A 23,749-nucleotide genomic window follows, 5' to 3' on the forward strand; every position below is an offset into this window, starting at 1 on the left:
TTATCAGATTGGATTGTTGTGAAGTATATAAACCTTGAGGAGATGAAGTGCTCCATACAGGTTCCCTTTTGCTCAATGGAAGGGTTCGCGATCCTGATTATGGCATGTATAATTGCGTTAACTTATGTTATTGTCGCGTGTTTTTTACTGAACTTGACAGCCAGATTCATTGGAGTTCAGTACCACGCAGATATAAATTTATTTCTGTACGAAAAATCTACAAAGCAAGATTTACGAAATTTCAAGCAATCGAGCAAAATACTGGCGAGAAATAGCGCAAAATAAAAAAAGGAAGCGTATGCATGTGACGTTATAATTTTCTAAAATCCAAAACTAAAGAGCCTCCAAAGTTTTTATCCTCATCAGGCATAAGAGGCCGTATATTTATAACTGTTTACAATTTTACAGCTCCATAGCGTCCTTCGTTTGGAAATCAGAACAGTTTGAATTTCACGGTTATGGAGTTGCGTGTGGCAAAGAGCTATGATCGACGTTGTTGAAAAATATATGCTTATCTCATTATTTTCAGCCTTTTAGAAGTTAGAACATTAGAGAAAGTGCTTATGTAAGTGGTTTTGGTGTTCAGTACTGCTAATCAGTCGCTAAATAGCCAAAGTAAGGTCCAGGTGTTAACACTATTTTTCGGCCGCCTTATTGGTGTTCCACGGAGGTACACCAAGATGGCGGATCCATACTGGGCTCTGTAAATTTCTGCAAAACATTTCGACGGATATCTGACGTTTGGGGAGACGTACAGGCCTAACATTTGGAGAATTGTCTTCTTTAGTCGTCCTCTATAATGTCACAACTTCTCAACTTTTTCCACTTGATGGTTTTTCGATTTATTTTTTTACTGCGTGACAGTGCATACCCTCTATAAAACGCCGCAAAAATTAACTCCCTTCAGTAATATACTTAATAAAAACTCCGCTTTTAATAGACCTGTTCTACTGGGGCGATATACATTAGACTTAAACAGAACATTAGCATGATTTTTCCATTGGAAAAAGCAACCAGAGCTTAGATACATAAGGTAGTCTGTATCTAGTCTGTATTATTAAACGGTATTAATGAAACATTGTTTTGTTATGCATGGCACGGGTAGGCTTTTTGTTTTGTTTTGTTGTTGTTCAGTCCCTTTGCGTAGTAAGGTATTACAGTGGTTTGTCCCTAATATGTAAGTAGAGTGAACTGTGACACAAATACCGTACAATATAAAATATTGAGGTTTCTTCCAATTAAATGTTCTACTGCTTGAACAGAGAATCGCAAAAATTAGTTCCCAGCAGAAATTTCAGTCATCTCGAACCGCAAACATTTGTTCCCGCAAACCACAAAAAATCGTCGATCCGCAAAATATTTTCGTGCTGCACGGTAGGTATACAGTTGTGAGACTACACACCAACTTTTCTTTAGAAGGCTGCTTCTTTTGTATATGTTTTATTAGTGCCTATATTTTAATATGGCTGCAGGCTTTATAGCATAATTCTTATTGTTCTATAACTGTTAATATATTGTTACACTGTTATAATTCCTATCATTGTAAATTCCTGTTTAATCAGCAGGTCCACATCAGCTTAATTTTAACTTCCAATGTAGCACGGGAATACAGGAAATCAATAACACCAAAAACAAAACGTTAATAAAAGGCAATGGTTATGGAGCCAGCCAGACGTCTTTATTACATGTTTTTGTTAGCATTTTTGGCCTTGACCTTAGATAAACCACAATAGATTTTACAGTGCAACGAACTCAACCGGGGCCACCGAAAAAAGCAACACTTTGAAATTTAAAGAAATGTTCTCGTTTTTTATTGGTTTACAAACTACCAAAGACAGACTTCTTTGTTGTAAACGTGACTTGTGATTGGCTGATCAATGTTGGGTGGCCCCAGTTGAGTTTGTTGCACTGTAAAATATGTTGGAACAACTGACCAATAGAAACGTTCCTGTTAAGATATTTACCTGTAGCGTGAAGGATTGTGAACGGTCGTGTCCCTTCCTACATAAATTGCTAAAACCATTGTTATCAACTTTCAAAATGGCAAGGGCAAGATTCACGAAACCATCCTACTTTAAGAGTTATCCTAGATGTTGTTTCTAACCAATAAGCCGTTGTTATTCCAACAATAGACTATTATTAAAGGGGGAAGTATCACGAGAATTTGATGTCATTTGAAAACCCCAAAACGTTTGTCTATCAACAGAAACAAGAAATAATTGTTTAGTTTTGCTATAAATTATCACCCCAGTGAAACAAAACTATCGATTAGTGCCTCTGGCCAGAGACAGAGTAGGCCGGTATGGATTGAAACTTGAAAAATGTTAGGCTAATGTTTTTTCAAGTTCTCGCTTTTTTCTTTCCACGCTAGAACAGAATACGAGTTGGTTCTGTCAAAAATTAAGTTGATTTCTCTCCTCTCGTTGTTCTATAATTATTTTGTAGCAAAAGTGAAGATCTTATTTCACCATTTTTAACAAAAGAGGTCAAAAACCCCATGATACTTGATGTTTAGGATACTGTGACGTCTTAACTTAGGAGGGCCTCATGAATCTGGCTGCTGTCCCTCAATTACTATGATTGCACTTGGAGGGGAGCAATATGACTGATTTTTAATGAGAAAATACCGTTTTATGTTCACATCTTTAGAGTTGTAATCATGAACATATTATGGTATGTACTTGAGCTTAAGCTTGTCCTGTTTAGATTTCTTGCTCGGTTCAGTATATCTCTAACATACCTTAATTTACACAAATGTAATTCTCTCTTGTACATTAATCCTACGCTTTACAAACATTTCCTACATTTTCTAATATCTCAATAAAGCTCAGTGTCATTTATTTGTTTACTTAAAAGTAGGTGGTGGTCAACTAGAAAGCCTTTGCTACTTTGACCACCACACACATTTTATAAATTGTACTGTATTTATTTTAATTTATCTTGTACATCTGTTGTAATACTTTTCTTTCTATGTTAATGTTGTGTAAAAAGTGTGAAATAAATGAACCAACCTTGACTACATTTCCCCTTATATTATTGAATATTTCATAAACTTGAGATTCGGAAAACTACATAATTATACCGATCAAGACTTTGACGCTTTCTGAACATCTCTTGTGGTAACCAAGCTCAATAATTTGTTTTATCATTCCATTTTCTCAAAGTACCATGCATTTATCTTTTTAAGTAATTCAACCTTTGGGAAAGCGATGCGTTCATATTATCACGTCGTCGAAGGAATTAAGGCATATTTGGCTGCGCGGTGATTTTGTGTTGACTGTATAACTGACTACAAAGGATTCGAAAAAGGGATGTCGCTAGTTCGAGGCCGTCCTCTTCATCATTTCGTTTCTTAGACAAGACCTCCACGTTCTCGGTCTTTGTCTTTACCCATACTAAGTTTACATGTGAAATGTCCCGATGGAGGTAAGTGGGTAACCTTGTGATTGGCAGGCATCTCACTTTGCTGATGTAGTTTCTAAATGCCACAAAAGTAATCTAAGACAAACTTACGTTGATTAGACTGCATTTCATTTCAAGCAGTTCTCGTTCAATTTTTATACCTTGACAGAATTGTCCTAGAACTAGATCCCTACGGAACTTGAGACAGAGCATCGTGCCTGTTTTCGTTCCCTATGAACTTGCGTTGAATGTGGTATAAATAAAGTAGTCTTAATAATGAGTACTATAAATAAAGTAAGGATTTGGTAAAACATTTGACAATAAAAATCTGCGATAAAATATTGTAACTGACATAGCACGACGTTTCGACGTTTCCAGAACGTCATTATCAAGTGAAAGTAAAATAATCAGTGAAATCGAGTATATAGACTCCGTTAGAGCCCACTCTTTGTTTAACTTTCAATTTATTCATCTCTTCACTATATATACTCGATTTCATTATTTTACTTTCACTTGATAATGACGTTCTGGAAACGTCGAAACGTCGTGCTATGTTTTACAATATTTTATCGCAGATTTTTATTGTCAAAATTAAATATTAAAAGGTAAAAGAAATGTAAAACTGTAGTCTTACTGAGGACAAGTAACTCAAATTCTTAGGGAAGTTTTTTAACATTAACAATGTGAATTTCTTATTGCATGATACACTGAAGAACAACTCAGTTTGTAGTCTCGGCATCAAGCAAGCCGTACAACCATGTGACAAGCAACTTGATATCACATAACAGTAAACAATGCACTTTGATAGGAAGTTCCCAGTCACGTCCGCATTGATTTATTGCAATACTCTATACCACACAACTTTAAGAACATGTAAAGAACGTTTTCGGACTCAAATTGTAAAAAAAATAAATGAAAATAAGAAGAACGTTCAGCCTCAGGCCCAAAGTTAGACGTTATTATACAAAAAAGAGTGTAACCTGTCGAATTTCCAGCGAAGGCTGAAAGAATAACGGAGAAATGCACGTAGATCTAAATAATTAATGAAAATCTATCTTGCGTAATCAGGAAACATAAAAATATGCTCTCAGGCCACTGTCCAAACTAGTGAAACTTATCGTACACAAATCGAAGTAAAGATTAAAAATTGTATTACTACTGACCATGCTCGTTTTAATATATTTTTTTTTTTTTCGACACTTTTATTTCGTGCATAAATTCATTGGGCGAACAGGGTGAATGTAAAAGGAATTAGTAAATTCTTGCCCAACAGGACTATCCAAGATGGTATCATTACACTATAATGATATAAGAACGAGAAACTTTAATACCCGCGTAAGGAACTAAAGTTAATTTTTGTTCATTAAAAGCAGTTATGCTCGAATTTCTCATAAACCGAACTGTCAAAATTTGCTTGCCGCAGCAACATCAAATTCAATGAACACTGACTTACCAAACCAAATAGTTTCAATATAAATTTCTTAAAATGTCAGAACATTTGGCGGCGCTCGCTTAAATATCAGGAAACTTGTTTTAAAGCGTTAAAAATCCTCGCGTTCAGAATTCCTCTTTCCTCAGGTTTAGATAGGGCTAAATTTTTTCCGGAAATGGTAATCTAAACGCTAACGAAAAATAAATATTTGGTTTAAAGAAATTTGGCCACCGTAAAGTGATTCGATAGCCCAGTAGCGTTTCCAGCGTTAGCTATTCGTCAGAGCGAATCCCTCTCTAATCAGCTCTCGAATCCCTTTACAGCAGCCAAATTACAAATTTTCGTTTTCCACTCCCATATCAATCTGTGAAAACGCTGTGGAATATATGGTCTTAGTATAGCAGTTGTTCATTCTCCAAGTCAGTAATGGGTTCCTACCGGCTGGTTCTGCTGAAAATTTATCTACAAGGCGAATGCTGCATACAACAATGACTGCAGTCGTTTTGCAGTAGTGTTAACCCTTGTTGGTTTTCGTCTTGTTGAAAAAATTTCACCATATGAGTAATAAGATCGCATGATGCTTTGTTTGCTCAAGTTCGTATTTTGAATCAACAAGATCAATTTGAAAGGTAAACTGAAATTATTATAATTTTATAGTTACGTTTGATTCACGAAGCTTAAATTATTAAAATATGCATGATGGCTGTGGTCGATCGAAAAATTACTTTTGAATAACATTTTAGAAAAAAGTTCGTAAACTGTGAAGAGGCCTATTTTCTCCTCTTCTTGTCCAGTATCAAAAGCAAAAATTTTTATAGCCTCTGTCAAGTTGAGTTTAAGAGCAGCTTTCACTTGTCATCTTATAGGAAATTTGCTGTGAAAGGGTGAGGTGAAGTACACTTGGCATAAAATGAATAATTTAGGTCAGGTCAAAAAAAAGATTGGCTGAGTTCAATTTACTTTGACAGTTCTACGCTGCCTTGGAGCATTTTTCAAATTAATTAACTTGCATGTTTTCATCACGGAGCCAAAAATTCATTCAAAGCTTTTTTTTTATCCGGTTGAATTGATTGGCACAATTCAGATTTTTTTAGCAATGAGGAAAGATCTCAGTGACAAGAAGAATACCCACCGTTTGTCGCATTCACTAGTTAATTTTTTATTTGCATGCAAATGGTATACATCCTGGCTGACAGCCTTTTACTAATAGTAATTTTCCATCGGGTAATTTAAGGCGACTGTGAAAATGATTTCAAGAAGATTAATACCTTCCTGTTTAAGGCTTATCTAGGATTTTCAAGGAGATAAAGCACAAACACTCAGTATTTGTAGAGCAGAATGCTTGTAGAATTAAAGTTTATGATAACCACATCGCGTTCGTTCTGTGACTAAGAAAAGGACATTTTGAATTTAAAGAATCGCTTCTTCTTTCGTTTCCTTATTATACATCTCAAATGATCATTACCATTACTATTATTATTATTATTATTATTATTATTATTATTATTATTATTATTATTGTTATTATTATTGCTGTTATTTTTTTGCTTTTTTTCAAATGATGCAATGGTCGTTTGTTTTCTAGTTACTATTAACTCGAAAATCAAGGCTTATATTGGGCGTGTGTCGTTTTTCGGCTGTTGAATTTTCGAAAGTCAAGGTTATTGTTGTTTCAAAAAATGATAAGAAACACTGTCAATGTAGTTTATATAATGCAATCTTTGTTGTGACACTTTGTCAGATTGGAAAAATATTGCTAGGAAATGAAATATTTCCGAAGAGAATGTTAGACTCCAACGCAGCGGGATATGAAAGCATTACATTAGTCTATCTTTTTCGTCGGTAGTTGTCACGTATGTACTGTTTTGTGATTAATAAAAGTAACCCTTAATGGATGCTTTGAAGAAGCATGGAATCTTACATGAAACTAAATACAAACGAAAAGAAGCTTTATTTTACTTGTAGAATTTCGTTAAAGCTTTCGAATGAAGGCAGCTGTGTTTGTTTAGTAAAGCAATATGTTTTCAGGCAAAACGTACATCCGTCAAAAATTAATCATTGGGACAATCATTAATGGCCAATGGGAAGGAAGAGAACAATGGCTAAGCTAGGCCATCCTCGTTATTAATACGTGCTCGGGCCTACAACAAGCGGCAGAACCTATCGACCGCTCGCGTGTTTATAGCTTTAGCCCAGCCGAATTTCAAACATTTTCTTGCCAACCTACATAGCCACTTGCTCAAAACAAACGTTACAAGAGGCGAAGAATAGGAAGCGACAGCAACCTCTTAAGGTTTTAAAAAAAGTTAAAGATTTAAACGCCTCTGGATATTTTAAGCGCCGTTTCTTTCCCCAAATGTTTGAAGTTAGTATGAATACAACTGAAAACAGCACACACGTTAACTTAAATGGAACTACTCCATCAAGTTCTGAAGAGCCAAAACAAGCTGCGTTGCACTTGTGGTTTTGGATAATATTTGGTGCAATTGGTGTTGTCGCTCTACTTGGCAACTCCGTGGTAATTTTTTTGATCGTAACACGTCGACGTCTTCAAACCGCATGTAATAGCTTCATTTTATCGCTTTCATTGTCTGATTTACTCGCAGCCGCCACAACGATCCCTGGTACTTTCATATGCCGGTTTAGTCTTCAATGCAACAGCCCAGTTTTCTTCATTTTGTGTAATTTCTTTATCTGCGCTTCAGTCGGGAATGTTTGTACCATGACTGCTGATCGGTACTGTCGAGTTGTGTACCCTCTGCGATATCCTGTTCTGATGTCTTCGAGACGAGTTGCTATGCTCATTATGCTTGGATGGATGGTTCCCATCTTTCTTCAGCTCATTCCATCCCTTTTCGTTCGGTTGAACCCAACTATTGATCAGTGGGTTTTGAACGTAATTCAGATGTTTACATTTGCCATTCTACCTTGCGTTGGGGTGTTTCTTGCCTTTGCCAAGATCTCTCGGATTACCTTCAAACATTCACGTCGTCATCGAGTTCAAGTAGCGCAAATTCATAGAAACACTACGTCATCGCAAGTGAACGACAAACGGATACCCCGAAAGTCGTTTTCCGTCCTTGTCCTCGGAGTGGTCATCTTTTTATTTCTCCTTTGTTGGTCTTTCTCGATTTACAGAGGTATATGCGATAGCTTCTCTCTATGCATTGTACAGCAAACGGTCATCTTGACCTCCCGAATTTTCTTGGTGGGCAATACTGCTGCTGACCCAGTTGTATACGCCATTCTAAAACAAGACATCAGAAGGGAACTTCTTCGAGCATTGAACTTGCTAAGAAGCAAAAGTCGTGTGCACGATGTGGAGTTGAGTCTAACTCGAACAGCGATGGGCCAATCTAGGGTCATCTGACTGATCTCGCGTTCTAAAACTCGTTTCAATCAGCCATGTTTCAATAAACCAAAATGCGATTGCCACCTGACAGTTTCATTTTCTCTAAACGTGCTAATCAAATTTAAAGAGCTATGTAATTTATGAAATGTGTTATTTGTAGTTGTAATTATTTTTTACTTTGCTTAAAATGAGACACTTATTATTATAATGAATGCACATGTAGTAGTGACAGCAAAAATAAAGCGCGATGAATTAATCCAATGCAGTAATTACTGTTTTCTTTTGGAGGCAAAGTTCTTCCCGTTCACCGGTAAATATTGACGAAGGGAACTTGGGTGTCAAGAGTCAGTTTCGTTAAAAAGCGTCTTCCAAACGAATATTTGCATTGCGCAATTATTTTATTGACAAAAAGTATGAAACCGAAAACCATCGTCAATAGAACCATAATTTTAACCACAGCTTGTCTCCATGTGAGCAAATTTGAATGAAATTTCAAGTGGTCATAGGAAATATTACCGTCGTACTGAAATATCCTTATCATATTTTACTGTTTTGCAATCGACACTATATAATTCATCCATTCATTCATCTATCCGTTCCTGATCACCCGTCCTTCTGTTCATCCAATCTTTCTTTCCTCCTATAAATTCCATTTCAGAAAATCTTCACGCCGTAAGTAAGTGTTCACGTTTTTCTCATTATGTCGCGATAAAAAAGGAAAAAGATCCAATAATCTCTCCAAATATACGACTGAAGATAGCCATTACTAGAAATGAAGTTGCGAGAAAAGAAGGAGAAACGAACGTTCCAACAATCAAGTCTCCAAGTTCTAAAATTCAGTTAATTGCGACCCTAAAAGTGGCGAAATAATTTTATATCGAACAGTTTCCTGTATGAATATCAAGCTATTTGCTAAGAATAAACGGTGGAATAACAGGCTTGGATACTCTTTAATCAGTATGCAAGTCGATAGAAAATATTCATGAGCAAAAACAGGGTTCCTGTTCTAGGAAATAATGAGATGTCATAAGCTCCATATATTATTTGACAGTGAAAATAGTGTCCTGCAATCAGAGAAGACTGAAAGATTTGATCACGGCTTGACCCAAAAAATATGGTAATGCCTCACTTAGAGTAAGTGGTGAAATAAATCTAACAGCTTGTAAAGCACAACACAAATTAATGTTCAAGGGGACGGTTCCAAAAGGTTTTCGTTTTGTTGTTGCTCGTCCTTTGGATGTAGGGTTTGCCTTTTTTTAAAGGATTCAAAAATCACGAATTAAAAAAAACAGAGAATAAGTTTCAACAGTGCTGACTACATGGTGCTGCGCGGTCGGGTTAATTTCAAGGTCCGGAAATGTCTCATTCGATGCCACCTTTACAAGTATTTCACAAAACGATGGACTGTATTGGAACTGTGGGAGGAAAGAATAAACATGCAAGCAGTTAATATATCGGGCTTTAAAAAATCCTACAGAAGACACGAGACAGCGGATAGCACATGCTTTAATCATCTAAAACGCGAAACTAAAACTGATACTATGACGAAGATGATGATATTCTCCTTTTCTCAAAAAGACAAACTTATGAACTTAGATCATATACCTGTGTGGCCTTATGATAATGATCATCGAAATGGTTGCGTGGAAAATGTTCAGTGAAAAGTACTGACATCCATTTGTAATATGCAGAAATTTATATGAACCCAGTATATAAACTAAGGCAATTCAAACCCCTCAGTAAATCAGTCCAATAACCACAAAACCACATCTTTGATATGCTCTTCTCTAAAATATGAATGCCGGGCCAAAAATACCACTGGACTACTGGAGTGCAAACTGGGTTCCGATTCATCTACAACTTGAATTTTAACTGAAATTTGTCGTATAAATTAGGCATTATGGCATCGGAAGAGATTTTTTAACTCTGTCTTGATGTCTCTTTTAAGCAAAGCATACACGATTGGATTGAGAGCAGAGTTTGCAAATATAAAAAGCAAAGACACCTTATTTAAGATAATAGTATCAACAGAACATTCGACGTAGTGTCGACAAAGCGATTTGTAGATGTCAAATGCCCAGCAGATCACAAAAAGAATTACAACTGCTCCAATGACTTGCACGGATAGCTCTTGACGTCGCAGTCTCGAATTGGGAATCGTCTTATCCCTACTAGCAGTTTGGTTGAAATTCAACTGGGCCAGTTGGACTGCCGTCTGCCTCCGGAGTTTCCTAACAGTAAGAATTATCCGGAGGTACATAGATAGTAAAACCAAAGGTGGTAAGAACTCAAAAATAATCAGCATGGCTGCCGTGTGGATCTTCTTAGTTTGTTTCTGATCTTCAAATGAGACATGGTCAAGCCAAGCAATTGGCAAGAGGGCAAGCACTGCTGGCAAGACCCAAGAGGCTGAGATCAGGAGGATGATTCGTTCTGGAGTCATAAACATAAGGTACTTAAGTGCGTGTACAATCCCAATGTACCTATCAAGAGTCATCACGCAGGTATTCGCGACGGAAATTGCCAATATTGTATTAAAAGCTGGATAAAACACTGCGTTATTGCAGGAAACGGTGTCAAGCCCGCAGATGAAAGACGTCCATGGAAGAAACAATCCCACGAAAAAATCGATAACGCATAAAGAGAGAACGAACCAGTTGCACGTGATCCGAAGATTTCGTCGGGTCAAGATGAGAAAGACGACAATACCATTGCCAGATACTGTGACCAGCGAGATAAGTCCCAGGATGATCCAATACCACGCGGGCTGTCCACCACTCACCCCAGTGCTGTTGTTGCTGCCGTGAATGGGATTTTCGATGAGGCCTTCCAGACCGGTGCTGGTAGTGTTGTAGAAAGTCATCTCAATGACTCGGCTAGATATTCTTCACCGATGTACGTACTACGAAAGGAGAGACAAATGGATAAATACAAGGGTTTCTGGTAGTAGTTTGAATTTCTAAATTTTTAAAAATACGTGAGTTATTCTTTCAGTCGTCCGATGAACATTTTTTTTTTCTTGTAAACGAACGAGCTGGCAAAAGAACCAAATGATTACTTATTACTTACCTTGGAGCAAGTCATATGCGTATGCTGTGTCATTAGTGTGTTCGATTTGTTTGTGCATTTTCTTATTCGTAAAATAAATATGCGGACTTTTCGGTTGAGACAATAGAAAAAGTTAAATCCTTAAGAAAATGAGGAGTAATTGTTACTTCCCCTTTCGGCATTTTTTTTGGAAACGGGCGGTGGAAAATAAATTTTCCATATCTTAATTTTTTTCTGACGCTAAATGTTCCTTACAACAAGACGTGTACAGGTGAGAATGAGTAAACTGAAAAAAGAAACAATTACATACCTAATGCGGCTTTATTGAAGCGGAAGCGTTAGGAAATGTTTTATGGAAAAACATTGAAGAAACGGCAACAAACGATTAATTTAAAGGGGACTAAAATAACCCTTAGTTCAATACTTACTTCAGATATCCTTTAGGATGTTGGTTGTGTTTGCTTTCAGGGATTATAATCATAGACGTCCGGTCAAGCAATTTCTACGTCTCTTTACTGCGACATGCCGCGGGCAATTTATTAGGGAAGCGGTGAGGACTGTTTACACAGGAACACTTTTTTGCATAATAAAAGTTAAGGAAGAATATTAATTAAAGGCACAATTTTGAAAAAGAGAGGGAAAAGAAAGAAAAGAATCGAATTCGGTTTAAATAAATTGTTTGATTTGTGTGCAAAAATGTAAACTCGACCCATCAAAATCAAGCATTCGCTATTTTAACCTGAAATTGGGCTACTCATTGTATTGTAAATATCGCCACTTTCGCCATTCAATGCGATGTTTTTAAATTATATTTCTTTCTTATGATTTTCATTTTGTAATAATTGTTGTTATTGCTTGAAGTCGGATTTCCCTTCCTATAGAAAGGTAAAATTAATTGCAGACACTCCCTGATCTTTGAAACTGGAGCATTGTTATCATCATCATCGTGGTATTAGTATTAGTATTGATATAGGTATTTCAGGCCAATTCTTGAATGAGGGAAATTGTCATCCCAATGGAAATTAAACTGAGAACAGTGCAACTGGTTGATTGACATAGCACGTGGTTTTTAATAAGCCTCCAAAACGAATAATATATGATTTCAGATTCACTTTCACTGACTTTGCTTGGTTTGTTGCCAGTATGGATGTTTAGATCATTGGACAACTACCATTAAAACGTTCAATTCCGCGCGCTTATAAACAATGGAAGATATCAAAAAACAAAAGAGAGACGGAATGACGCATTTTTTGGCCAGATGAATTTGTCTTTCATTCGTCAACTGCAGTAGACTTCATTTTGATTTTTTTCTTCTCAAACTACGGTTCATTTCCTGTTTTAAAATTTGTTTTAGTTTACACCAAGATCATAAGAACAACATCAACAATAAACGGCTACCAAGAAAAGTAAACCTGCAAATTAAGCTAAAAAGGGCTCTTCCCTACCATGTTTACATTTCTCGATCTAGCAGCCAATGGAAGTATGTGCATGAGGTGTTTTTAATATCTGAAGATATCCTACAACGATTTGGTGATAGATGGAACAGGTAGCCGTTTTATCTATTGCCAAATTATTGTAGGATCAGATATTAAAAACACTTCATACATATAACTTCCATTGGCTGCTAGATCGGGAAGTGTAAACATGGTGGAGAAGAGCCCTTTTTAATTTGTAGGTTTATTTTACTGATTTGCGAAAGTCCTTATGTTTACTCTTTGCAAATCTAGCCGGGCATTTTGGTTTATTGTCCAACATTGCCTGTGCGGGCAAATCTGAAAGCATTTTTGTGAATGACAGCTTTATATTAAGTTTTCTTCTTTGGTCGAACGTTGCAAAACGGATGTGTTTGTTCGTATTTGTAAGATCATGATATTTCCTATTTTGAGGATGGAAATAAAGAAACTCATCGAAAATCAGTCATTATTACTGATACCTTGAAGAAACCGGTCTTATAGCAGAAACCCTTAGTAGTCAGTAATGCTTGATCGATCTTCTCTTTCCGAGTTGTTGATGGCCACCGTGTACCTGAAGCTAACGTAAGGGGATCACTGAACTAACTGGTGTGCACGATTTCGCTAAATACGATTAAAAGCCCAGCAAAAGGAACGTAGGAAATTTTTCGCTTGTGCATATAATCGGTTAAAGTGAAATTTATTCAGCATGAATAATTTGTTTAAAGCTGAGCAAAGGGAACGTTGGGAAATTTTTCGCTTGTGTATGTAATCTGTTAAGGTTAAATTTATTCAGCATACTATGAGCAATCAATGGTGGCCGCAACCGAAAAGTATAAGTCCGGAAGACAATCGAACCCACGAAATCCGGGAAGCCAAGTCGGTTGTTGTAACAACCATATTAACTGACTTACGGGAAGACGCTGTGCGAGCTAGGGTAGCAAAGTTAATCACTGGATTTTCCCAGTTATGTCGAAGGAGTCATGGGTGTTGTGAGAAAGATAATATGTCGATCCCGCGAGCACCGTCGACAGAAGGTGATGGCTTCGATTCCATGGCAGCGAGATTGCAGACAGTTGTATTTTTCGAAATTTGGATTTTCTTACATTTTCGTGAAAAAAGAATTAGTTTATCGCCGTTATTTTCACATTTATTTACCATTTTAATATTTCTTTATTGGCTCTGAATATTTTTGGAATCAGTAAAATTGAACCAGTAACTGTACACCGCTTCAAAATAAAGAAGTACCGGATCCTGTAGTAAAGCATCTAATCAGCAACAAATTGTAGAACAAATACTGATGCAAAAAAAAAAAAATAAAGAAAAAAAAAGAGAAGGGCTGATTTTCATAACGGTCAGTGAAATATATTTTACCAATATTTCGAAAGGCATGGCCTATCCTTTTCAGGATATTTTAGAACTTACGCTATTATTACAAACGACGTTACAATTTAAAACAGGCCGGCCAGAAGGCGATGCAATTAGATACCATAATAACATAACATACCGTATTTACTCGAATAAGCGCCGCGGCGCTTATTTAATTTTTCGTGTCTCCTGTGCGGCGCTTATTCGAGGGCGGCGCTTATTTGAGGGCGGCGCTTATTAAAAGGCTCATACCACAAAGCCAAAACATTTTGATTGTACAAGCAAACGCTGACAATCTCCTTACTGCAACAGTTACAGGGAAGAGAAAGAGGGAGGTTGGGCTTCTCTTACCGGCAAAGTTTACAGCCTTCACGCAAGAACTGAAGAACGCGAACATTTTGAAGAGAGGACTAAATGAAAGAGCATCAAGATATACTCACTTCGAACTGAAAACATCACTATTGATGAAAATAAATTCCCATTGTTGGCTTAGAACCGCATTGCAGCGATTACAGTGTATTTTTATCATCTTATGGAAATACTCAAATAATCGCCGCACCGGTGCTGCGGCGCTTATTCGAGGGCGGCGCTTATTAACCATTCCGCTTCATGTGCGGCGCTTAATCGAGGGCGGCGCTTGTTCGGGGGCGGCGCTTATTCGAGTAAATACGGTAGGCTAAGATAACAAAAGAACGTTACAATTTGAAATTTGAAAATGCAACTTGCCAATAGGTATGAGCAAAATAGCTAACGTTACAACGTAGAAAACGAAAAGAAATTGTAACGGTTTTTGTCCTAAAGAAGAAATTTAAAGTGGTGCTGCTTGTGGAGAAGCTCATTTGTACACATGGCTTAGAGGGAAACTGACTGACAACGGGAAGGCAGCGAAAGAATTTTGCGAAGATCATGACTCGGGAATTACAGTCAGTCAACTTGCCGTGGAATGAAGTTACAAATCATAGTATGAGATCGTACGAAATGGGGAATAGCTGTGAAGTGCTCATGAGTTCCTTGACGTGCAAAAGGACTGAATAAGCAAATTGACGGCTAGGAGCCGTGTTCAATTTAAAACATAGAAAAGGCTAAACTGGAAACAGTTCGCTTTTCAATTCCAGAGCAATACCGGTTTTATTCGTTTTTCTTTTTCCACGCCACGCAGCTTTCAGACTTCCATAGCATTACATAGGTTACTGTTGCAACAAGTGTACACACAATTTTCCTTCTCCTTGCAGAATTCACTGCAAACCGACTCCTTGCTGCACGTCCTTCGGAAGTAGTACTTGTTCATTCCTTCTGACTTCTCCTTCATAGCCACGCACCTCCAGCCCGGCTCACAGTACCTTGCTTCCTGTTTGGCGATGCACCCGGACCAACTAGAGGATTGCGGGCATTCATAGCACGACAAGCACGCACCTGACGAAGGGAATGAAAACGCAGTGGTGAAAAATAGATCGGTGATTGAAAACCTGATTGAAACGGTTGGAAAAACCTTCATAGACAATAAAAAGCGACGAAGAACAAGTTCCAAAAACCCTGTTAATCAATATTGTGGTCTCTCCTGCTCCACTTTCTCTTTGACCCCGACCAGTTTGTTCTCGTAAATGGCAAAAACTCGCGGCTTTTGTTTTGTCTCTAGTTTGACAATAGTTTCGCTCTGTTGTTTCGCTCTGTCTGTGTGCTGTGTACAACAAAAAAGAGAAAGTCCTTCTTTGGAATAACAAAGACGCCAGAAACCGTTTTGTGTTTCTGTTATTTTCTCAATACAAACTCACACAGTATTAAAAAAAATTACAGTTAAAACCAGTTGTATCCAAACTACTGCCAGGTTTCTTGTGCTTCCCTGCTAATGGAAAAAAGGCAAATTGTACCGTTGATTTAGTCAGGTAGTAAATGGGACACACCGGGTTTCTTCGGCCAAACTACTTATTAAATCCTCTAATGCTCAACCTCTACTTTACTCTCTTGTTTTATTTGTTTTCAATTAACTCAAATCACTATCATTGAACAGCTAAAAAATTAAAACAGTTCTCAAGGTTGTAATTTGAATTAAATATAGATTTAGTGGAAAGGCAAATCTCTTCAAAATAATGAACAAATGACCTGACGCTACAATAACGTTATGAATTGGTAATACCATTTTTAAAATGAAAAAGGAAATAAATCAATTTGTATGTCGTTCATATCTCAGTACCTTCAATAATCTAGAAACAGTAGCTCAAATTCTTTGGCCATAAATGGAAGGATCAACAAAGAAATTGAATTGAAAGTGTTATGTTCCACATTTCAAAGACCTTCAAACCAATGACCTTTCACGCACCAGTGAGTTTCTCTAACCATCTCATCTCATCTTTCCAGTTCTCAGTTATCAACCCAGATCAACTTTTAACATTGCTGATCCTAGCAATATACAAGACGAGTGTCACATATCAACAGGCTAAGTAAGTTTGAGAATGAATTTATTATTCAGTGATGACACAGGCATACTCGGAAAAAGGAAATCCGAGTACTGCATACTGTTAAGATTGGAATGTCAATGTGTGACATATGCGCAATGGAAATTATCTCGCCACAGGTCTTCGTGTAGCTTGTAGCTGTCACCAAGAGAGGATGACTCTCTTACTGTTACTGAATATCCGACCAGTGAATAGGTCGATGGGTTGGATACTGTCAGATTTGTCCATCATTGTCCAGTGCTCGTCGCCTGTTGAATATTGCACCTCCTCTCAAAAATGATAGGATTATACCCTCTTTTAAAACCGTGCATCATGGTAATAGCAAACTTAAACCACGACGACGACGACGGGAACGAGAACGCCACAAACTGAATAGGTTTAATGAGCAAAAACAATCGCTCTGTAAGTGTGTTTTAAATTTTGGTACAAGTTTCTTTGCCGTCATCAGCAAAACAACAACGTGAAATAACCATTTTAAGATTTTGTAGAAACGTGAGCACTTGTTACATGAACGTCTTTCCTATCAATTTAGGTCTCGTATCCTTCGGCCACATTGAACAAGTTGAATGAATTGGAATAATCGTGAAGTAGTGCTAGCAACGCAAACTTCTATTTTCAAGCGACGTTTTCGTTTCCGTTGCCGTCGTCGATGCCGTAAGTCCCCTAATATGAGTTAAATACATGCACGGCAAAATTTATAGAGTTTCAAGAATCTGACGGTCTAAATTAAAATTATGTTATTATGACGATACCGGTAATTGGTTTAACAGGCATGTTTTTAGACAGAAAGTTGGACATTCTAATTTTCAGGGTCAGTGCCATTTGAATTAAAAATCCATGCGGTGGAAAAGCAAATGATCTTTTCAAATAAACGAACGACCCGACGCCGAAATCTTTGAAAGCACTTCGTTTCCCCGTACGAGTGCCTCAAAATATGTGGAACAATATTGCAGACGATCCGATAAGGAAAACCGGTGTAATTCCTTTTACAGTCATTTCAGTCTTACGTAGGGTTTTGAAACCTTTTCACAAACATCTTTTTACATCATTAAAAGACTCTCGATAGGACAAGAAAAGAACTATCTAAGACGAACATATACACTCGTCTAAACTCTGTTCTGACTCCGTTCAGTGATGCACTGGTTTCCAAAATAGTTTTTTTTTTCTTTTCATTAAATGTATGAATCATGACTCACCATAAGGCAGCAGAAGCAATGCAAGAGAAAAGGTAACAATTAAAGCCCTCATGGTTAGAATGTGTTCACTCATCGGCTTCCTTCTCTTTGTTCCAAGTAAATAAGAAGGATAAAGGTTTTGTGGCAAACACTGCACGTTTTAATTTTGCCTGTTAACACCATAGTTCGATTAAATCGCTTGTAATTGACAGTTCATTTATTCCGATAAGATGCTAACATAACCTGTTACCTCACTGCCCAATGAAATCTTTTGTGGACACCTTCAGTCAACAGAACATGTCCATCAAAATTAAGTTAAAATGCTCATGTTTAAACAAGTTTAATTAAACCTTATCAGTTGCACAAATACAATAAAAAGATATGTTCTAAGTCTGCCAACTGACATCTGATATAAGCGAAGACGCCACAAATCATCCGACTGTGACACTGTGCAACTGTTTTTCTTCATCCGCAGTTCAATTTTATACAAATTTTTAATTTCGTTTCCATTGCTTAAAATTGTTTGTCAAACTTCTAATCACACCATGATAACAAATTCTAAGATATCTCGAATTAGGAGATCGGGTATACAGAGATAATATAATAAATATTCCTGATTTCTCAACAAAAGGGCACTTGCACGAAACCAATATATTGTTAAATAATTATATTAACGTTCCTAACCATGCATTCAAGTTAGAAAATGTAAAAGCGAATAAATCCACAGCAATAATCAATTAAAACGTATTCCATGTACCTCGGTACATTCAATGAACAATAAATTGCTCAAAACGCAAAATGAACAGATTAGGTGTGCAGGGCCAATGTTTTTTTTTTTTTTTTTTACAGAACCAGTTCCCGTCAACCTTCCCGGCCCTACAAAGCTTTCGACTTTTCGGCTTTTTCGGCTATGTCATGGGTATTTTCACCTTTTTAGTCGAACTCTGTACTGAAACTAAGTACCTTTTCTCATTTACGAAATGCCCCTGCAACACCAAGTAAAAAAGATCAAATTATTTCTTCCAAGTGACTTTTACAAGACTCAAGAAAAGGACTTAAATAAAGAGGCCAACTTCTTCAAGTTTCATTCCATTTCCTTAAGTAAGTAAGTAAGTAATTTATTTAGTGTCAAATACACAGGGGGTGGTCTCCCAGTCCCCCGAGCCACAGGCTCATGATATAAGTGTTTGACAGTATAAAAAAAAGATAATAACTACTAATTAAATTAAAAAGTAACATCCTTCCTTCCTCAACATCCGTGGCTTAACATGACTCATGAACAGTTTCAGTGAGCTTGCATAACACCCGGCATGTGTAATTCAAAAAGGCACACTGCTCAGATCTAGTAAAATAGTATGTTAACCAATAAAGGTAGAAGGAAAATTTGAAAAATCTGTAAATTCGTTAACAACGAACATAGGTCCATACCCTGTAGACGGCTCATTTCCTATGTTTATCAAGTAAATCAAAAGAGGGAGACTACTCCTTTCCTTTAAATATTATGCAAATAAAAAGGTAGACTGTTCAGATCGTGTATATAATCATGTCGGGAATCAGAAGAAAGGCTGCCTGCACAATGTAAATATCATGTAAAATGAAATAGGGAGACTGATAGGATCTTAGAAATACAGTGATAGAAATTAAAAACGGAGGCCGCTCAGATCCGGCGTACCATCAAACCCAGAAAATTACATAAAGGGACTGCTCAATCCTGTAAAGTACAACATGATAATGACTTGGAAGAGCGTTTGCCTCTTTTTCACCTTTGTTGTTAAAAAGCTACGATTTGCTAACTTATGCTACATGAATGGTTTACAGTGGCTTTAGTAAAAGAAAGGTCCTCCAATCTAACAAACGTTTTGAGATCTTTAAACAAACAACATGATTTATTACGACAATACTCAACTCAATGTAAACCGGGCCATTTCTCGTACCTTACCATTATCTGCGCTGACTTCAATGTTTAGACAAGAATTCCACACACCGATATCCATTTTAAGTTTAAATGTTATAAAATATCCCATAACGCCAAAATGATCACAGTATTACCGTGTTCTTCTTAATGGAATGGAATTTATTAAGCATGCTTAAATGTGTTCATGTTACAAACTACTTTCAGGGAGTGTTCGATTGACCCTATTCCGGAATAGGAATACACACGTGATGACAAGAAATCTCTCATAGAAGATTTTTGGAGTTAGTGAAGTACCAAGTCGCTCTTAAATTAATCAGTATATGTCTGAGCGAAATTTTGCAGAAATGTCTCGCAAATTTACTTAAAAAGAAAAATCTAACATCTATTCCGCTTTTTCTTATTCCGGAATGCAGTCTGATCGAAAGCGATCTTAGTGTTGACACTGACATAAAAAACGAAAGTGAACTACCATGGTCCGTGTTAAAATGGAGACGCAAGTAGAAAACCTGCCTCAGCAACATAAGTCAACTCGAATTTTTGTGCAAGTCGACACACGTTTAAGACAATTGAGACAACCAAAGAAATTCTCGTAGCATTCTTTCAGCTTCGTGTAGACGGGAGACTGGGAATAGTATGGGTGTGACCTCAATACAGGGTCACTTGTTTCGCGGTTTCTCTTTTCGTGTACGAAGGAAGAAAGCTGTGTGAACAAAATCAGTGACCTAGAATGTAAAATGCTGACAAAAAAGTAAATGAGGAGTCCAAAAACCGCAAAAGTAAAGATCCCATGTTGACGTCACAGCTATACCATCTTCATTTTCCCATCTTGCATGGTATTGTATTCCACTGGAAGTGAAATTTGACGCTTTTATACGCCTCAAATGCGGGGAAGAAAAGTTGACAAGGAATTTTTCTTCGATTTTCATTCGAGAACAACTTTATAACATGACGGTTTGATCAAGCAAATAGAAAAAAATATGTCACATACACTTTAAACTGAGGTTGCCATGGAAGCATCAAATACTATGGCTTATAACAAATCTACTATATATATGATCGCATATACCAAAAGTTGTAAATGTTTGAAGCCAGGCACTTCCTCCAATCCCCCCTCTCCCCCTCCCCTTCAACTGTGACTGACAAAAAGCCCTCCTCCGAGTGACTTTCAAGTTATCGTTCTTGACTCATTACTCGCTCTGGAGGTGCGCTCCAAAGAAAGTGTTCTCTTGACCTGTTTCCTTGTTTTCGAAATGTTCTGCACAGCTCGAGACGAATGTCTTTCTTCAAGAATGCATAAATAACGAAATTCAGTGCTGGGTTCAATAAAATTAGAAGCCGTGACACTTGTACGACAGTTGAGGAGACACTGCATGCAAGGAACCTTCTGCAGATGGCACGATAAATAGAGGGTATCCAGCATAACACAAAGAATGCTATTACAACACCAAGTAACCTCACAGTCGAGGAGCGCTCGCGGCTTCCATGGAATTGAACTCGGTTGGTCGCACTATTTTCTTGATTGAACTGCAACTGAGAGATATGTTCCGCTGAGAGTCGCCTATGCTTCATAGCTGCGAAGAATACCCTGATGTATGCGTACACCAAACACAGCGAAGGGAAAAATGTCAGAAGGACCATCTGAATCATGATGTGAACTTGATCAGCCGTTTCTTGAATGTCAATCGGAGCTTTGATCCATAACAGCGAGATAAAAGTCAAAATTCCGGGAAATACCCACGACATGGTGATAAGTGCGATGACCTTTCTTGATGTCATACGACTGCTGTATTTTAATGGTGATAATACACAGCAATATCGGTCAAATGTCAGAACGCAAAGACAATATATCGACACATTGATTGGATAGTTGAAAAATGAATGGCGCACTGTCATTGGCCAAATACAAGTGACAGGTTTCCAAAGGCAAATTAGTTCCACTGGCGTGATAAGCAAACCTGTGCAAAAGTCAGCTGACGCCAATGACAGGACAAACCAGTTTGCTGTGCAATGTAACCGCCTCCTGGTACAAATTAACCACATGACCAACCCATTTCCAAACACAGTCACTATGGAGATGACGGACTTGAGAGCCCAGTAAGTTAAACTGGGCACATTTTCGTCATGGAAAGGGAGGCTTGAATTTGATTGGTTCATCTTGCTGTTGAGATACCGAAATTTAAAAGACGAATTGATGTTATATAGTTGACTAAATCACACAAACTGTATGCACTATTTCAAGAGCAACTCAAGATTCTCTAACAATGTACTGAACCAGTTGTCCTAATTCTCACTAAAATCACAGGTATTGCGTAGGACTGACCTACTACTGATTAAACTGAACGAACACGCTGAAAAAGCGTGTTTCCACCATCAGGTTAATCAGTTTCCACCTTTGTTTTCGTTAGCCAGACACAGGTGAACAGAAAAAAAAAATAGAAAATAAATGGTTCTTTTAAGACGGGTTACACATTTCATAATTAAGAGAATCCAAAGTAAAAATGACAACAAAGACTTTATCAAACATCGCAAGGTTCATGGTGTATCGAGGTTTATTTCTCGCATCTTCTCCCCCCCTTGTTTTACGACCCAGTTAATGAAGAACGTGAGACTTACACGACTGATTTGTCTTAACGTAGTCAAGGCTATTTCTGAGAGGTGAAATTCTTGGTGCCACTAGCATTTCATATATTTACGGCCCGTTTTATGAAAGCGTGCGTAAATAATATATGTTTAGATTACCCTCCGAAGTAAGAATCTAACAGGACGTCTGATTCAGTCGCATTTCAAATCCTTGACTCCCGAGTAGTGTCTAATACGTTACGGTATATATAAAAGGGAAAAAACTGAAGGAATAAAATCAAACAACTCAAGAAAGTTACCTACATACCTTAAATTTCAAGCTCCTGGGCTTATCTAATCTGTAATATGAAATGTCTACTAAAACAAAAGCAGCGTGTGAGTGTCTTAAAAATGAAAATTTCTGAGGTGTGTGCACACAATATGACAGATCTGCCGCCTGTAATTACATAGTCTGTTTTTCAATTAAGAGTTCATAGTGAATTTTACCTCAACGAAATATATTCAACAATAGCAGGGTGAATTACAATTTTTACTCAAACATCCCTCGCTTCTTTAATTGCAATCTCAGCTAACATTAAAGTGTTAAAATCCGCTTGGTGTAACTAATACAAATTCGTCCAGTATGACAAGTAGTAGTTCCTTAAAGATCTGACAAACTTTCCATTCAGTGAAGTGTAGTGTTGTAAATGCTGTTTGAACAGGGTGAAAAATAGCCGACAAAGTTTATGGTTCTGCGCCTATTTCAAATTTGATTCAGATGACACAAAACTTGCTTTCGTCTTCACAAACTTATCTTGATTACTTGAGAGATTTTTAGGCAGATTCGCATCTTCGATTCACTGCTTTTATAGTTATTTATACCGCCGGCATCGGTTTTGTTTTAGACATAAGAGAGACCCATATGTTTTCTTTAATTTTAACTTGGTTGTAATATTTGCGTAACATTTTCATTTTAAAATGCTCATGGTGGTAACAGAAAGCAAATAAATATCAATTCCCACGAAAAAAAAAATCAAGATAACAAAATAATCTGCTATAAATCTGCTGTGGATTTCTTACTGCGTTTCATAACCTTTTCTTTTTATAGCGATGTGAGCTTTACTCTAGAATATGCATGAGTAATATCACACCGTGTTTAGTAAATAAAATTCGTACAAGAGGGTCCCCCCCCCCCCCCTGCCCCACCAAAAAAAATGCTACTAGACTGAACCAAACTCCTGTATCGATACTAGATCATCAGACTAGCCTTTTTGATGGCATGAGTTCACCCTGGGAGCTGTACTAGATCGCTAGATTCTCGTTCCAGTATGAAAACTTACCCAGTGACATCTGAATGCGGCTAGTAATGTCTGGTCGATTCCTAATTATTCCTTTTAGTCGCAGTGTGAAATTCAAGGAGTATCGAATGGTCTTTGCGAGCATTCTCGAGCATGCGAGCTCTGTGGTTTTTATTGCGAGCACGAAGTAGCGATCAGATTTGTCTTGCGAGGAGCGAGCATTTTAGAAAAAACAAGTTGTAAGCAGCGAGCACTTCGTAATATTTTTTTTTATTTCACACGTTTTATTTTTTATT

At 37.3% G+C, this 23,749-nt stretch overlaps 4 protein-coding genes across 5 annotated transcripts; 1 reads left to right on the forward strand and 3 right to left on the reverse strand.

The window, feature by feature from the left end:
* Nucleotides 1-6,417: 6,417 nt before the first annotated feature.
* On the forward strand, nt 6,418-8,432 carry LOC146470167 (octopamine receptor beta-1R-like). The gene has a single exon (XM_085121973.1). The coding sequence runs from the start codon at nt 7,191-7,193 to the stop codon at nt 8,202-8,204; it is 1,014 nt and encodes a 337-aa protein (XP_084978099.1). The 5' UTR covers nt 6,418-7,190; the 3' UTR covers nt 8,205-8,432.
* Nucleotides 8,433-8,567: 135 nt separating this feature from the next.
* On the reverse strand, nt 8,568-11,809 carry LOC146470168 (octopamine receptor beta-1R-like). 2 transcript variants are annotated; one of them, XM_085121975.1, is made up of 2 exons: nt 11,663-11,809; nt 8,568-11,088 (listed from the first exon to the last, which is right to left on the reverse strand). In XM_085121975.1, the coding sequence occupies exon 2, from the start codon at nt 11,047-11,049 to the stop codon at nt 10,078-10,080; it is 972 nt and encodes a 323-aa protein (XP_084978101.1). In that variant the 5' UTR covers nt 11,050-11,088; nt 11,663-11,809; the 3' UTR covers nt 8,568-10,077. The 2 variants fall into 2 exon arrangements, with proteins under 2 accessions (XP_084978101.1, XP_084978100.1); XM_085121974.1 differs by lacking the exon at nt 11,663-11,809 and adding an exon at nt 11,256-11,375.
* A 3,341-nt stretch (nt 11,810-15,150) lies between these two features.
* On the reverse strand, nt 15,151-17,856 carry LOC146470169 (uncharacterized). Its single transcript, XM_085122340.1, has 2 exons — nt 17,703-17,856; nt 15,151-15,466 (listed from the first exon to the last, which is right to left on the reverse strand). Exons 1-2 carry the CDS (start codon nt 17,773-17,775, stop codon nt 15,216-15,218), a joined length of 324 nt encoding a protein of 107 aa, XP_084978466.1. The 5' UTR covers nt 17,776-17,856; the 3' UTR covers nt 15,151-15,215.
* A 2,900-nt stretch (nt 17,857-20,756) lies between these two features.
* Nucleotides 20,757-21,811, reverse strand: LOC146470170 (5-hydroxytryptamine receptor 6-like). The gene has a single exon (XM_085122052.1). It carries the CDS (start codon nt 21,748-21,750, stop codon nt 20,767-20,769), a length of 984 nt encoding a protein of 327 aa, XP_084978178.1. The 5' UTR covers nt 21,751-21,811; the 3' UTR covers nt 20,757-20,766.
* Nucleotides 21,812-23,749: the final 1,938 nt, after the last annotated feature.

This window comes from Pavona decussata, unplaced genomic scaffold (assembly GCF_977016875.1).
Source record: "Pavona decussata unplaced genomic scaffold, jaPavDecu1.1 SCAFFOLD_114, whole genome shotgun sequence".
NCBI classification, from domain to species: Eukaryota; Metazoa; Cnidaria; class Anthozoa; order Scleractinia; family Agariciidae; genus Pavona; species Pavona decussata.